Source organism: Harmonia axyridis, chromosome 1 (assembly GCF_914767665.1).
Source record: "Harmonia axyridis chromosome 1, icHarAxyr1.1, whole genome shotgun sequence".
In the NCBI taxonomy this organism is placed as follows: Eukaryota; Metazoa; Arthropoda; class Insecta; order Coleoptera; family Coccinellidae; genus Harmonia; species Harmonia axyridis.
In genome coordinates, this window is record NC_059501.1 from 43839016 (window position 1) to 43854929 (window position 15914).

At 32.1% G+C, this 15914-nt stretch overlaps 3 protein-coding genes across 5 annotated transcripts in view; 2 read left to right on the forward strand and 1 right to left on the reverse strand.

Annotated features, from left to right (window-relative positions):
• The window catches only part of LOC123671460 (probable ATP-dependent RNA helicase spindle-E), a 74468-nt gene that overhangs the window by 10698 nt on the left and 47856 nt on the right, over positions 1 to 15914 (reverse strand). Inside the window, exons 9-16 of the mRNA XM_045605317.1 lie at positions 14734 to 14904; positions 14515 to 14677; positions 14051 to 14178; positions 13778 to 13990; positions 13458 to 13681; positions 9291 to 9633; positions 1262 to 1690; positions 915 to 1052 (exon numbers count right to left, since the gene is read on the reverse strand). Coding sequence (XP_045461273.1) covers positions 915 to 1052; positions 1262 to 1690; positions 9291 to 9633; positions 13458 to 13681; positions 13778 to 13990; positions 14051 to 14178; positions 14515 to 14677; positions 14734 to 14904 — 1809 coding nt within the window. The remainder of the gene's footprint in view (positions 1 to 914; positions 1053 to 1261; positions 1691 to 9290; positions 9634 to 13457; positions 13682 to 13777; positions 13991 to 14050; positions 14179 to 14514; positions 14678 to 14733; positions 14905 to 15914) is intronic.
• On the forward strand, positions 2053 to 5545 carry LOC123671461. Of its 3 annotated transcripts, XR_006746109.1 has the most exons (3): positions 2053 to 2569; positions 2632 to 5401; positions 5464 to 5545. XR_006746109.1 is itself a non-coding variant. In XM_045605318.1 (2 exons), exon 2 carries the CDS (start codon positions 2779 to 2781, stop codon positions 5266 to 5268), a length of 2490 nt encoding a protein of 829 aa, XP_045461274.1. In that variant the 5' UTR covers positions 2053 to 2569; positions 2632 to 2778; the 3' UTR covers positions 5269 to 5545. The 3 variants fall into 3 exon arrangements, 1 of the variants encoding a protein (XP_045461274.1); XR_006746110.1 differs by having other exon boundaries at positions 2053 to 5401; XM_045605318.1 differs by having other exon boundaries at positions 2632 to 5545.
• Positions 5611 to 8377, forward strand: LOC123671462. Its single transcript, XM_045605319.1, has 2 exons — positions 5611 to 8233; positions 8296 to 8377. The coding sequence occupies exon 1, from the start codon at positions 5611 to 5613 to the stop codon at positions 8098 to 8100; it is 2490 nt and encodes an 829-aa protein (XP_045461275.1). The 3' UTR covers positions 8101 to 8233; positions 8296 to 8377.

The window sequence follows — 15914 nt, forward strand, 5'->3', positions numbered from 1 at the left end:
AAAAATAAGTTAGATAATTCCGCTTTCTATCAGTGATGTAATAGGTTTTTCAATTAATCACCTACACTGCGGTAGGTTTCTGCAGAGGTCACTCGATTGTAGATTTATAATTAGACTCTGGATTTGTTAGAACTAATTGGGAAAATACTCTGAATATACCTGCCACAAATATAGGCGAAACATTATGTGAAAAACCGATAAGACCAAGGCAAAAAGGCTGGAATTTTCCAATTCAGTTGGCAGTGTCAATCATAGACTTTCAGTTTACAACTTAACCTGATTAAGAGCTACTTTCAGAATAGAACACAAAGAGTCTTTGTTTCTGATGGAAACTGCGAATACCTTTTAGCAAGTTCGGCGTGTCACAGGGCAGTATCTGCTCTTTGTTATTTTCACTAATGAGTAATTATCTCCCTACCACCTTCTTTTCTAGTTTCAACAGGTTTTTGCTATTTGTGGACTACACAGATTTTATCATTTCTGCATTGAACATTTTGAGTGGTATAAGGATGTCATGGACTGATAAAATAAATGCAATGTTGCTTTGTGTAAACTTAATAAGCCTCCAAAACGAATTCAAGATGGTAAATGCATAACGAAGAAGAAAAAGCCTAGTATAGAATACCACATTCGCATAGATTTGTAACGCTATCATTTAAGTAGGCTTTGGTAGCAAAATGTACAAAATCCTGAATGCCAATGTACAGGGCTGGAATCTTTCTGATTAGGTGCAGTTATATCATATTTTTTGGCGTTTGCCTCGTAATATACAATATTTTCTGAAATCTTAAGCCCAAAAAATTTTTTATTTTTATTATCAATTTGTCGACTTTTAACCAACACTCTCTCAACTTACACTTTCACCAATTATTAGTTTTGACCAAGATACTGAAATAAAATTAATGAAATTTTACCTTAGAAAGAAAACTTTCCTCAACTTGTCTAGCATAGTTATTGTCGATAAGCCACTGATTGATTGATTCTTCTTTTCCACCATCAACTGAACTTCTGAATAATTCTAGGTGGACAACATCATCACAAACAGAATACACCTGTAAAATTTAAAGGTTTTAAAAATGCCCAAAAGATACTTCCTCAATAGTTGAAAAGTTTAAATTAGAGTTAGTCATTGATCAAAAAATGTTAAGTAGGGGTAACTGGTGCTTTATCAGATGTCATGATATGATTTGAACTGTTTTGAAGATAATTGGAATAAAAAAATTCAATTATACAAAAAAACTGTAAATTTGTATTTTCTTACCTTTCCATGCAAAATAGCATTATGTGTTTTTTCATCAAATAATTCATTTACGTGTTCACTCCAGATTCCTCTACGATTTATATCCCATGCAGGTTGAACTTCGATTAGTACACATTCAAAAGCTAAAGGTGCAGTTTTCATGATCGGATCATTCGGCAATTCATACAATTTTTCTATATTTATGTTTGCAGTATTTCCATAATCAATGAAGCAAATATGCGCCTGAGATTTAGATGTCCTGTGATAGATTTTAATTCTGTAGTATTGATTATCTCCAGTAAAAAGAGCCGCATAATAATCAACCAAATTTATTTTCTCACCATTCACAGATTTCAAAGGTCTTTTATTCAAAATTCTATTAATATTAGTTAAAATTTGTTGACTATTATCACGAATATTTTGACAGAAGAAGTGACTGGCATTAATTCTCTGAAAATGAAAATAAATTATAATTAGAGGGAAAATAGTAATATTCTATTGGATACACTTTTATTTTTACTAGATTAATTAGAAATATAACCAGAACAAACTATACCGTTCAAAACAAATTCAATTCTAATGATATCAATTATGGTAGTGTGCTGACACGCTTTAGCTATCGAATGGTTCGGCCAATTAATTTTTTTTATTTGAGATTCAAGGAATAATTTTGCTCCTAGTCTCCATGTACATTTGTTGAATTCATTTTCGGGATATTCCGTGTAACACGGAATATCCCGAAAATGAATTCAACAAATATTTCTATCCGTGAAAGTTTGAAATTAAATATATATATATATATATTAAAACTGAAGGACCCTATACCAAAAGAAATAAAATCGAATGTGGTGTACGAACTGGAATGTACTGACTGTCATGAAACCTACGTAGGTCAAACCTCTCAGTGGCTTAGAAATCGCATGAACTTACATAAAAGTGATATTAGAACAAATAACCTGAGATGTGCATTATCTGTTCATGCTAATAAGTACTCACACAGTGTTGATTTTAATAACGTAAAAATTTTAGATGTAAATGTAAATTATAAAAAAAGATGTATACTAGAAATGATCCACATACAAACTCAAAAAAGTAAAATTAACAAGAAAACGGACACGCAGAGATTAAGTCCAATATATGCATATCTCATAGAATTTTCTAACAGACCATTTTTCGATGGTCCAGTTGATGGATGACATTTAACCTAACTTTGTTTATTGCGTATTATGATATTGCGTTTCTTAATTGATAATCATTTGATATTACCCTGTTTGATGCTTGTGTCTGATTTTGTACAATTCTTAGACTTAGAGATTAACCTCGCATTCAGTAAGTTGTTGTACTCTGTTTTTTGTTTTATTGTTGATGATGTGTTTTGTTGTATTTTACAGTTGCCCTGAGGAAGAAGCAAAATAAGCTTCGAAAGCTAGGCTTTACATGAATAAAGAGTAAATATATCTCGTTAATTGCTGATCGATATCCCTTATATAGTATATATTATCATTTTCAACGATCATTATCTTGAACATTAAATTAAGATGGGATTTTATCGGACGATGACATCACGTTATGGCATTCGAACATCAGATATCATGAAGGAATGGAGTAACAACAACCGAAAGATAGCGAACCTCTTGAACAGGAGGATATTCCTACTCGAATGTAAAAGACTGGGATTAACACCTAATCATATAGGAACAGGAGTCAGGAATGTTCTGAATTTGGTTGAATTTCACACAGGAAGTAGATTCAATAAAAAGATTAGTGGATTTAACAAAAACTTAGTTAATAGATTACTTTCCTTAGAGATTGAACACACTCACTTAAAGATTTCACACATTTGCAAGTACAATAGCACCATAAAAAGAGAGTTGAGGCAGACAATACCAACAGAGATACATAGAGAATTTTTCAGACGCCAGAAGACTACATACAACAAAATATTTCATAGAGTAAAAGCCACAAACCTCAGAAAAATTAAAGCACTACAAAGAAGAATACATAAAGCAGATTATAAAGTTCCAGAGAAATGGTTCAAGAATTTGTCCCAGACAACAGTACCTGAAGAGGTTAGAACAGTCCTTGGTTTGGGTTCCAAATTTAACGTCCCTTTAGACCACAAAGAAATAAACATCAAAGACCTAATAGCAGACGTTGAGAGCATTTTGGACTTGGTGGAGGAAGATAGAAGAGACACTTTGAGAGCTAAGATAGCAAGCATTATAACTGGTCATCTACATAAAGGTGAAAATAATATTTGTGCGACAGACAACATAAGAAAGCTATATAAAACAACGAAAAACTTTTTAAGAACTAATGATCACCTTGTAGTTCTCGACAGTGACAAAGGTTCAGTGACTGTACTTATGGATAGGGCGGATTATCTTCAGAAGATGTACTCAATTGTTGACACTGACGATTTCAAAAAGATTTCTAGAGACCCAACTACCACTATCCAGAATAAAACCAACAAGATCATATCCACACTTGTAAACCAAAATATACTAAGTAAAGAAGCTGCAAGATCAATGAAATCATATAATTCAGTGAGCCCTAGAATGTACGGAAATCCCAAAATACATAAGGAAAATATCCCAATGCGACCAATCGTATCTGATGTACAGGGTCCCACATGTAAATTTTCAAATTATATTGCACAAATCCTAACAGAAGCCTATGACCAGGATAATGCATATTATGTGAAAGATTCGTTTGACTTTTCCAGTAAGATTAACAATTTTGAATTACCCCCAGATTATGTGGTGATATCACTTGACGTAGTCAACCTATTTGGCAACATATCAAAGGAGTTGGTACTGAGAGCAATGGAATTCCATTGGAACAAGATTGAGGCAGTCTGCAACATATCAAAAGAATACTTCAAGGAGATTATCACCTTCCTCCTAGAATCAGGTTACTTCATGTTCGATGGCAGTTTCTATTTGCAGATGTTTGGGTGCATTATGGGATCCAGACTTAGCCCGATTTTGTCGTTGTATGTGATGGACTATGTGCTCGACTCCTGTATACCTAGATTAACATTCACACTTGCATTTATAAAAAAATATGTAGACGACCTAATAATATCCCTACCATCAACGGGAACTGAGGAGATATTGCAAGTTTTCAACAGCTTCGACCCTAAATTAAAGTTCACGATTGAAACAGAAGATTGTTACAACTCTGTTCCGTTCTTAGATACCAAGGTATGCCGAGTGGATAATAAAGTAAAATTAAATTGGTATAGAAAGACGACTTCTGCAGGAAAGTTTATACATTTTTTATCTGACCATCCAATGAGCATAAAATTAAATTTCATTAAAGAACAAAAAAACAGGATTTATAAAATCTGTGATCCAACATTCAGAGATGGAAGCATGAAAAGACTGTTTGATCTTTTAGTTGAGAATGCCTATCCTAAAACAATGTTGAAAAAACTTCTATATTCTACTTCAATGTTGCCTTCGACTGAAAGTCAAACACAACCTGATATGGTGGGAGAAACAGAAGTTGTGAAATATAGAAGCATCCCTAACATCCCTTACCTTACCTACAAAATTAAAAATTGTTTTAAAGATTATAATAAAAAAGTGAAAATAGTAGCACAGTGCAAAAAGAAAGTGGCAAATTTATATTCAAAACTGAAGGACCCTATACCAAAAGAAATAAAATCGAATGTGGTGTACGAACTGGAATGTACTGACTGTCATGAAACCTACGTAGGTCAAACCTCTCAGTGGCTTAGAAATCGCATGAACTTACATAAAAGTGATATTAGAACAAATAACCTGAGATGTGCATTATCTGTTCATGCTAATAAGTACTCACACAGTGTTGATTTTAATAACGTAAAAATTTTAGATGTAAATGTAAATTATAAAAAAAGATGTATACTAGAAATGATCCACATACAAACTCAAAAAAGTAAAATTAACAAGAAAACGGACACGCAGAGATTAAGTCCAATATATGCATATCTCATAGAATTTTCTAACAGACCATTTTTCGATGGTCCAGTTGATGGATGACATTTAACCTAACTTTGTTTATTGCGTATTATGATATTGCGTTTCTTAATTGATAATCATTTGATATTACCCTGTTTGATGCTTGTGTCTGATTTTGTACAATTCTTAGACTTAGAGATTAACCTCGCATTCAGTAAGTTGTTGTACTCTGTTTTTTGTTTTATTGTTGATGATGTGTTTTGTTGTATTTTACAGTTGCCCTGAGGAAGAAGCAAAATAAGCTTCGAAAGCTAGGCTTTACATGAATAAAGAGTAAATATATCTCGTTAATTGCTGATCGATATCCCTTATATAGTATATATTATCATTTTCAACGATCATTATCTTGAACATTAAATTAAGATGGGATTTTATCGGACGATGACATCACGTTATGGCATTCGAACATCAGATATCATGAAGGAATGGAGTAACAACAACCGAAAGATAGCGAACCTCTTGAACAGGAGGATATTCCTACTCGAATGTAAAAGACTGGGATTAACACCTAATCATATAGGAACAGGAGTCAGGAATGTTCTGAATTTGGTTGAATTTCACACAGGAAGTAGATTCAATAAAAAGATTAGTGGATTTAACAAAAACTTAGTTAATAGATTACTTTCCTTAGAGATTGAACACACTCACTTAAAGATTTCACACATTTGCAAGTACAATAGCACCATAAAAAGAGAGTTGAGGCAGACAATACCAACAGAGATACATAGAGAATTTTTCAGACGCCAGAAGACTACATACAACAAAATATTTCATAGAGTAAAAGCCACAAACCTCAGAAAAATTAAAGCACTACAAAGAAGAATACATAAAGCAGATTATAAAGTTCCAGAGAAATGGTTCAAGAATTTGTCCCAGACAACAGTACCTGAAGAGGTTAGAACAGTCCTTGGTTTGGGTTCCAAATTTAACGTCCCTTTAGACCACAAAGAAATAAACATCAAAGACCTAATAGCAGACGTTGAGAGCATTTTGGACTTGGTGGAGGAAGATAGAAGAGACACTTTGAGAGCTAAGATAGCAAGCATTATAACTGGTCATCTACATAAAGGTGAAAATAATATTTGTGCGACAGACAACATAAGAAAGCTATATAAAACAACGAAAAACTTTTTAAGAACTAATGATCACCTTGTAGTTCTCGACAGTGACAAAGGTTCAGTGACTGTACTTATGGATAGGGCGGATTATCTTCAGAAGATGTACTCAATTGTTGACACTGACGATTTCAAAAAGATTTCTAGAGACCCAACTACCACTATCCAGAATAAAACCAACAAGATCATATCCACACTTGTAAACCAAAATATACTAAGTAAAGAAGCTGCAAGATCAATGAAATCATATAATTCAGTGAGCCCTAGAATGTACGGAAATCCCAAAATACATAAGGAAAATATCCCAATGCGACCAATCGTATCTGATGTACAGGGTCCCACATGTAAATTTTCAAATTATATTGCACAAATCCTAACAGAAGCCTATGACCAGGATAATGCATATTATGTGAAAGATTCGTTTGACTTTTCCAGTAAGATTAACAATTTTGAATTACCCCCAGATTATGTGGTGATATCACTTGACGTAGTCAACCTATTTGGCAACATATCAAAGGAGTTGGTACTGAGAGCAATGGAATTCCATTGGAACAAGATTGAGGCAGTCTGCAACATATCAAAAGAATACTTCAAGGAGATTATCACCTTCCTCCTAGAATCAGGTTACTTCATGTTCGATGGCAGTTTCTATTTGCAGATGTTTGGGTGCATTATGGGATCCAGACTTAGCCCGATTTTGTCGTTGTATGTGATGGACTATGTGCTCGACTCCTGTATACCTAGATTAACATTCACACTTGCATTTATAAAAAAATATGTAGACGACCTAATAATATCCCTACCATCAACGGGAACTGAGGAGATATTGCAAGTTTTCAACAGCTTCGACCCTAAATTAAAGTTCACGATTGAAACAGAAGATTGTTACAACTCTGTTCCGTTCTTAGATACCAAGGTATGCCGAGTGGATAATAAAGTAAAATTAAATTGGTATAGAAAGACGACTTCTGCAGGAAAGTTTATACATTTTTTATCTGACCATCCAATGAGCATAAAATTAAATTTCATTAAAGAACAAAAAAACAGGATTTATAAAATCTGTGATCCAACATTCAGAGATGGAAGCATGAAAAGACTGTTTGATCTTTTAGTTGAGAATGCCTATCCTAAAACAATGTTGAAAAAACTTCTATATTCTACTTCAATGTTGCCTTCGACTGAAAGTCAAACACAACCTGATATGGTGGGAGAAACAGAAGTTGTGAAATATAGAAGCATCCCTAACATCCCTTACCTTACCTACAAAATTAAAAATTGTTTTAAAGATTATAATAAAAAAGTGAAAATAGTAGCACAGTGCAAAAAGAAAGTGGCAAATTTATATTCAAAACTGAAGGACCCTATACCAAAAGAAATAAAATCGAATGTGGTGTACGAACTGGAATGTACTGACTGTCATGAAACCTACGTAGGTCAAACCTCTCAGTGGCTTAGAAATCGCATGAACTTACATAAAAGTGATATTAGAACAAATAACCTGAGATGTGCATTATCTGTTCATGCTAATAAGTACTCACACAGTGTTGATTTTAATAACGTAAAAATTTTAGATGTAAATGTAAATTATAAAAAAAGATGTATACTAGAAATGATCCACATACAAACTCAAAAAAGTAAAATTAACAAGAAAACGGACACGCAGAGATTAAGTCCAATATATGCATATCTCATAGAATTTTCTAACAGACCATTTTTCGATGGTCCAGTTGATGGATGACATTTAACCTAACTTTGTTTATTGCGTATTATGATATTGCGTTTCTTAATTGATAATCATTTGATATTACCCTGTTTGATGCTTGTGTCTGATTTTGTACAATTCTTAGACTTAGAGATTAACCTCGCATTCAGTAAGTTGTTGTACTCTGTTTTTTGTTTTATTGTTGATGATGTGTTTTGTTGTATTTTACAGTTGCCCTGAGGAAGAAGCAAAATAAGCTTCGAAAGCTAGGCTTTACATGAATAAAGAGTAAATATATCTCGTTAATTGCTGATCGATATCCCTTATATAGTATATATTATATATATATATATATTCAAATTTTAAAGGTTTTGAAGCTTGAAAAATTAATTAGATATTCCATCGCTTTTAACCAACACTCAACATTTATGAACTATTCTTCAGAGATACTTAAGCAAGTCTTCAGTCTTGATAAGTTAGAGAAAGTTCTTTCAAGGGTAGCGACAGACAGACACATAAAGGTATTTTCAAAAGGAATGAATCTTTGTCGCAATTTTCTAGAGTACTAATCACTGTTTTCGGAAGAACTAGAGGTATTTCCTGTTTCGACTTTCCTTGCCACAACATGAAATCACTTAGCACTATCTCCATAAATAACAAATCTTCAAAGAATTTTAGTGCAGCTTCGAATGAAGAGATGCCAGTTATAGTAAAAAATTGGAAAAAGAGCTAGTCAGAAATCGAAAAATATACAGGGTGTACCATTTGAAAAAATGAAGTTGCGATCAATATGTTGTCCACTCTGTATATATTTCGTTTTGTGAAATCATATTAAAAAACATTAGACGATTTTGTGAAACTTTTGTAAAAAACATTTTTTTGTAGCTCTTTTAGTAACAAAGCTAAAGGGGGGTCAAATTATGGTGAAAAACCCGGTACAACGTGACTTTGTTATGGCATTTTCGAGGTATAAAACACTCAAGTGCTGGTTGTAAAAAACGATGCAACATGTTATCATACAAAAAACTAACGTGTGAGAAACGATGCTTCTGGCTAACTTATTATTGAATTTCGAAATTTATTCTTAAAATTTTTAAATTAAGAAGAACAACAACAACAAGAAATTGATTCTTTTCACTTCAAATTTCGTTTTCATTGATAAGTTTACAGTTCAATGAGGATTAAAAAAAAATTACATTCAACTGAATTGAATTAAAGTAACTTACATAAGATATACACACTGTGATATACTCTGTATCACTTGAAGGCAGCGGATCAAATTCTTGTTTGGTGAAACAATTTATATCTTTTTTTACTTCCTGTTCTTTGAGTTCATTTTGACTGCAAGAAGAAATCACTTTCCTTTGTTCTTTTTGAAGAGAAGCTATATATTGATTAGCTATATGAGTAGGAAGAACTTTCAAATTCATAGGAATCTTTAATTGCCTTTTTTTCACGGCACGATATACAGGCATAGCGATTTTTCCTGGAATAGTTGTCACATACTGTTTACCATCAACAGTTACAGTTTCTGGCTCCTTATAATTTTTGAATTCTACATAGATTTTGCTGAAAATAATAAGTTCAAATATTGGTGAATTTTCAAATTCCATAATTGAAATATAAATCAGACTTGAATGGCAATATCATGAATAAAGGCAGATAAATATTAGTGCTTCGCAACTAAACGCGATAGTGGCAAAACATAAGTAGGTTTCTGCCTTGAACCAACTCAAACTGGTGGTTGATTGTTCCAAATAGAGTATTGTGGACAGAGTGACCCAAATTGGATGCTCACTGAAAGCATATATAAGAAAAATATAAGACTTAAAGAAAAAATCTGCAAGGACCCCAATCCCTTTTTTTGAAATAATAAGATATCAGCAAGCAGATCATAGATATCTTGATTCATTCTCGAGTTACAGGTCGTTTCTGAAGAATGACTATTTCAAATATTTCGCTATATCTTGGTTTCTGTTCGATATATTCGAAAAATTCCGAAGCGTTTTTTCCGGATAAAAACAGGTGAAATATAGAAATAAAGAGGGGATGTAAATGTAGATGGTATATAAATGAGGGGGATACAAACGTCCACAACTGTTGCTTTTGGGCAGATTTGTAGCATTCTGAAACGCTACTTCGTGTCATTGTTTGAAACATATACAAATATGTTAATATCCCTGAAAAGGTTAAATAGAGATAAGACTATATATAGTATATCCAAAGTCACTTGGAGGAAGACAGAATATTTCAATTATACAAGGGTTATCCAAGTTTTTATAAATTCCTTTGGAATTTATGATAATATTGCTAACAGTACTCTCAAATAAACCCCGGTATTTAGCAAATCGTCTTGGAAACGAGAATGTTCCGATTCGAATTATCTTATTGGTTGAATATTTCCCTGGGGCGTTGATGGTTACACTCATTGGCTGCATCTATCACTTATTAATCACTTCCTAATGATTCGCATAGACCAGTGTAGTCCATAGGGGTATTATTGATATTCATTTTTGCTTAGTTGGAGTTCGTTGTGTGACTGATGTTTTTAATGATTTCGACTATGATGTTTGGCAAAATTCTATGGCTGATGTAAAAAAAGATGAATATTTTGCTATCAAATCTATTCCTTCATTTACTTTAAATGTAAGTAATGATATGGCGAGTTCTGGAGAAAATGATTTAGCATCCTAAAGACCTTCATACCACTGAAGACACAATTTTTGGTGAAATACAAAAAGGACTAGGTGAGATATATCAACCAACAAATTTTTCATCACATTTTCTGATTTTATCAATGTTATTATCTACTAGTTTGATTAATCATGTAGAAGAGGCATATGAACTTGAGGCCCTCTAATTTGCTACGTCAAAATAGCAGATCAAGCCAGATCGAGAAATCAATCAAGTATTTAATAGAAAATAAAAATATTTTACCATTTACCATTTTTTACCATCAGTCGAGACAGTTAAAATAATAGGTAACCTATACCTTTGAATATTTATTCTGATTCTGAATACGAAAATTCAAGAGTTATCGAGGAAAAACTTGAACTAAGGAAATACCACAATTTCTAACTGAGTGGAGTAGTCTATGACTTCCAGAAAACGTAGAATCTAAAAGTCGATATTTGGATAAGTAAATTTGACATTTCATGAAATGTCATTAATTATTCGTAATTGAAAATTTTATTGGTTTATGCATTCTCAACCATCCCAACAAACAATTGATAACAATTCATGAAATTTCGACTTTTTAGTTTCTTTCTATGTTTTCTAGAAGTCATAGACAACTCCATTCAATGAGAAATTGCAGGTTTTCCTTAGTTCAAGTTTTTCCTCGATAATTCTTAAAGTATAGGGTTTGCTTGAGACCCCCCTCTTTTTATACGTAAAATTGACTGAAAGAATAAAAAATATAGGTTTTTTCTCAAAAACCTTTTTCATAAGATTTTTTATAAGAATCTCATTAACTCATGAACCATTGAGCTTATACCCAAGTATTGGCATATTGCTGAAATTGTCATCAACTGAGCTATCTGATAATGCAATAATATACTGGTGGTGCCATTGCAAATAAGAAAGTAATCTGTTTCCGGTATAAGAGGAAATTGAAGAGGTCTGAAAATATTTCAAGGAGAAAGATCATAATCTAAAAACCTAATATACAAATTTTCAGCACGAAATTTATATTAGTTTACCATGAAGGTCTAATAGGCCATCGCGGTGAATCATCCTGTATATCATTATCAGCCTTCTACTTCCACAGCTGGACATAACTTCGCCTTACAATAACGAAGAAGTAAAATTCAATTCGGCAACGTAGCTGTTAATTTGACGTAGAAAATTGGATGTCATTTAAGGATCTCAAGATCATGCACCTGTTCTTCCCTTGTTTGTCTTATCTTCAGACAGAAAATTTCCGAATTCATCTCAAACATTTTTGTGCTCTTATAATTTTATGCAACGATCAGTTCATCATCGTTGATAATGTTCTTTGATAGTATATTACACGTCGAGAATAAAGAAAAATCAAATTATAACACCGTAGAATGACATAGTATCATTTTTGATGTGACATCAAAAGCTATTCACTTCGCCAATTTTCTGAAAGAATCGACATCAGACTTCCATACCTATATACGCATAAATATTTTTTTCAACTAGAGGGTTTAAAAAGTGTGCGCCTATGGTTTATGACTGTTTTGCAATAATATCTAGCCAAGCGTTTTTATGGACTAGTTCAAGTAATTTTGGATATACTATACGAGAAATAGCATTTCATTCTCCAACTATTATATTATAGCATATATGAATGACAAATCAAACATAGTAGTCAAAAGAAACATACCAATGATACACGAAAATAACGTCAGAATACAAACCTCCCAAACATCATCATAAATGATATTAACTGCAAATTAAGAGAATGGAACAGCAGAACAGAAAACCAAAATATGAAGAAGCTCAAGACGTAAGCAAAAAATAGAATGCCAAAGCACTATAACTTGAAATTTCAGCATACCTGCCCAGTGGTGGGATTAGACTAATTTATTATCGATTGATAACTTTAATAATAGGTACCCCTCCCTCCCCTTCATCAAAGTAACTTGTCATTTGTTACTATTGGAATCCTGCTGAACATATTATCAATTCGAATTAAAAAAGGACTCTCAATTTATGATGTTTCGTTAGTGGCATCAACTTATTTTCGATTGATAATGCTAACAATCAGCAACCCTATCTTCTCCTCATCGTAGTGATTTTTCAATAATTAATATTGGGATACAGCTAAACATATTATTAATTTGAGGTGACTGTTAAGTTATCACATTTTGTTTATAATACCAACTTTCATTTGTTAAATGTAACACCCAGTTTTTTATTCACAATCTGATTACTTATTCTACATGCTTTAATGAATCATTTGCATATTTTTCCTGGAATAGTTGTCTGAATTTTGAAATGTGAAAGAAGAAAAATATTCCCATGTTCGGAGAGATTTGTTATAAACCAGAATAATTAAATATTGTATAAATAAATAATTGAGATTATTTATTATTTTTTTTTTTATACGTAAAATTGATGAAACTTTTACAATGAAGTCATGCATAACTGTTTTAAATCTATGTTAGTTCTTCAATTCTTCCAATAACTTATAACTACGAAATCAAACATGCTTCTTTTTAATTTCGCAGTTATAATAACTTCATTTTCATACTGAAAACTGAACAAAACTTGCCTCAATCCGTTTTTCTTCTTTCTTATGTAGTTCATAAAAATTTCAAAAGAGCTAGTATTAGTCATCAGTAAATGAGCCTAGAAATATTGTCATCTACACAGATAAGGTTTTGTTTCAGACATTGAGGGTATGCTCTATACATAATAATTACCTGCTTCCATCAAATTCCACTTTAGAGTTTTCCTCGAGACCAAGTATTTTTTTAATTTCTTTGGAATAGAGTGCTCCAGGCTGTCCAGGTTCAATACCAGACAGATATACAGTTTTGTATGGATCCCTTCCACCTACTGTTTTAACTGCTTCTCTTTCATCGAATTGGCCAGAATCTCCTGACTTAATGAAATAATTTGGGTAAAATGCCCCACAGATCACTACCTGAGGAATATTTTTATAATGAAAAATTCATTCATTGCACAAGGAATATTATCATAATGGAAAATTAATTCATTTCATGTGATTTGTGGAACATACCTTTAACACTGTCACCCTTTCATGAAGTGATAAATTCACTCTAGAAGGACCTCCTGTTTCCTCAATTCTTAATTTCTTCAATCTTGCTTGGATTTCAGCTACTAACAAATGCCATTCTCTTAAGCTTTTGAGACTGAGAAAATTTTTTTTGCACCAGGAATATTCCTCATTAGTTCGTCTAAAAGCACCATCCCTTTTATATGCCTGCCATACCTAAAAGATATATGAAGAATTAAATAAAATATTCGGAATGAAAAATAATTAGAAAAGAACCTTGTATAAATTCAACATCGCCATCAGATCGCTACAAGAACCATCAGACCAAAGTAATTTCTTATCATAAGCTTGAAATCTTTCATGAAAAGGTGTTGCAAAAATGTTTGGTATAGAACATCCTGCGGCTGAAATTAATTTTAATCAAATTAGAATACTTCATATCAGATTGTACAATGCAATAAAATTAAAATATTTAATGATAATACATAATTATTAAGATGATTTCATTGTAAGTTATTTCTAGTTTGATTAATACTCCATGTTATAAAACATACAAAAGTTACTGATAAGTTAGTTTTAAAAATATTCAAATCAACTATAAATATCAATGTGCAGGTGTTAAATTCGAAATGATTTGATTGATGATAGTGAAGATTTGGTACATACACTGTAAATGCTAACTGAAAATAATAATATATTATATTATACTATTTTATTTAAAGATAATGTTTGTTTATTACCTATTATGATAGCATCATGCAGAACACTAAACATATGACCTAAAACGATCATTTTGGAAAGACACACATCCAAAGGTAAAGATGCCATGACAATTCCCAAAAATGTAATATCACCATCAGAAATATTTATTCTTCCTCTGCAAGTTTTAAGTAGAGCACCAATCTGAAATAATGCCGAATTGTAGAATAGAAAAATCATAAAAATTCAATGTTACCTACCTCTTTTAAATGCCATACTGTATTTTCAATATTACTCAAATTTGGAGGACTTAAGGCTAGAGCAAGAACAGCTTTGGGCTCTTCACTTAATTCTAGCATTTTTGTTTGTAATACTGTTGTTTCCAATGGGGCTCTCAACATTTCTGGTACGCTTTTCTCTTGAAGATGAGTCTATAAAACAATATTTCAAGAATCGCTGTAGTATATAACAAATCATATTCAATCAAAAAAAGTATGACTAGTAGAGCTTGGATATTCCTACAAGATCATTATGAATCAACATAACTTGGATTATTGTTTATCGCTCAGGGCTACCTATCCATAGCAAACAGGAAGTTTTTTGAGTTCACTAGTGGACATAACATAGTACTGAAGTTATATTTCAGAAAAGCTGAGGCAACATCTGAGTGTTAAACATTTTCGTCTGTCATTGGATCACTCCACAGGTGTTCTGAATAAAATCTAACTTAAAGTTGTGATATAGGTCTCAGGATCAAAAAATACCGAAATTTCTCAAGTTTTTTTTTTAACTAAAACCTTACTTTTCATATATATTTTTTTCACCCTTATATATGTACAATAAAAAATCGTAAATGAGGACGGCATCTGAACAATTATTTTCCCAAAGAATCAAGCCACAATTCAAAAAAATGATCGCTAAAATCGGCCAAAAAGTTCAAGGTTCAAAAGAAAATGAACTACAACTTCGTTGAGAATTGGTCGGTTTCCCTAATTTTGCCATTGCGTATACACAGGGTGTCCGGTAAATAGAGGACCAACGGAATTTCACTGATAGAGGGGATTATTACAAACACGGAACAATCAATATTATTTTCCTAGGCCCATTTGTTTCGGAAACATGATTTTTTTTTCAACCAATTTTTGTTACTTTCTATGGAAAATCAATTATTTTTATTGGATGTTATAATTTTTTTCCTTTGTTTTGAATTTTTAAGAAAACATTCATCTTCATAATCACAATTTTATTTGTGGAATACAAATGGAGGCCCAAAATTTTTGAGACACAAACTTGTCCATGTTTGTAATAACAAAACACGACAAGTGATTTTTAAATGAAATTGATGTAAAAAAGTCTGAAGAAACCTTAGGAAATATCATGACAATATTTACGATTCATACAGATTCTTAAAACGTAAAATTTATCAGCATTAATTAGGTAA

Excerpts from the sequence above, each read along its gene's own strand:
- LOC123671461 (XM_045605318.1), top strand. The coding sequence starts at position 2,779 with ATGGGATTTTATCGGACGATGACATCACGTTATGGCATTCGAACATCA.
- LOC123671462 (XM_045605319.1), top strand. The coding sequence starts at position 5,611 with ATGGGATTTTATCGGACGATGACATCACGTTATGGCATTCGAACATCA.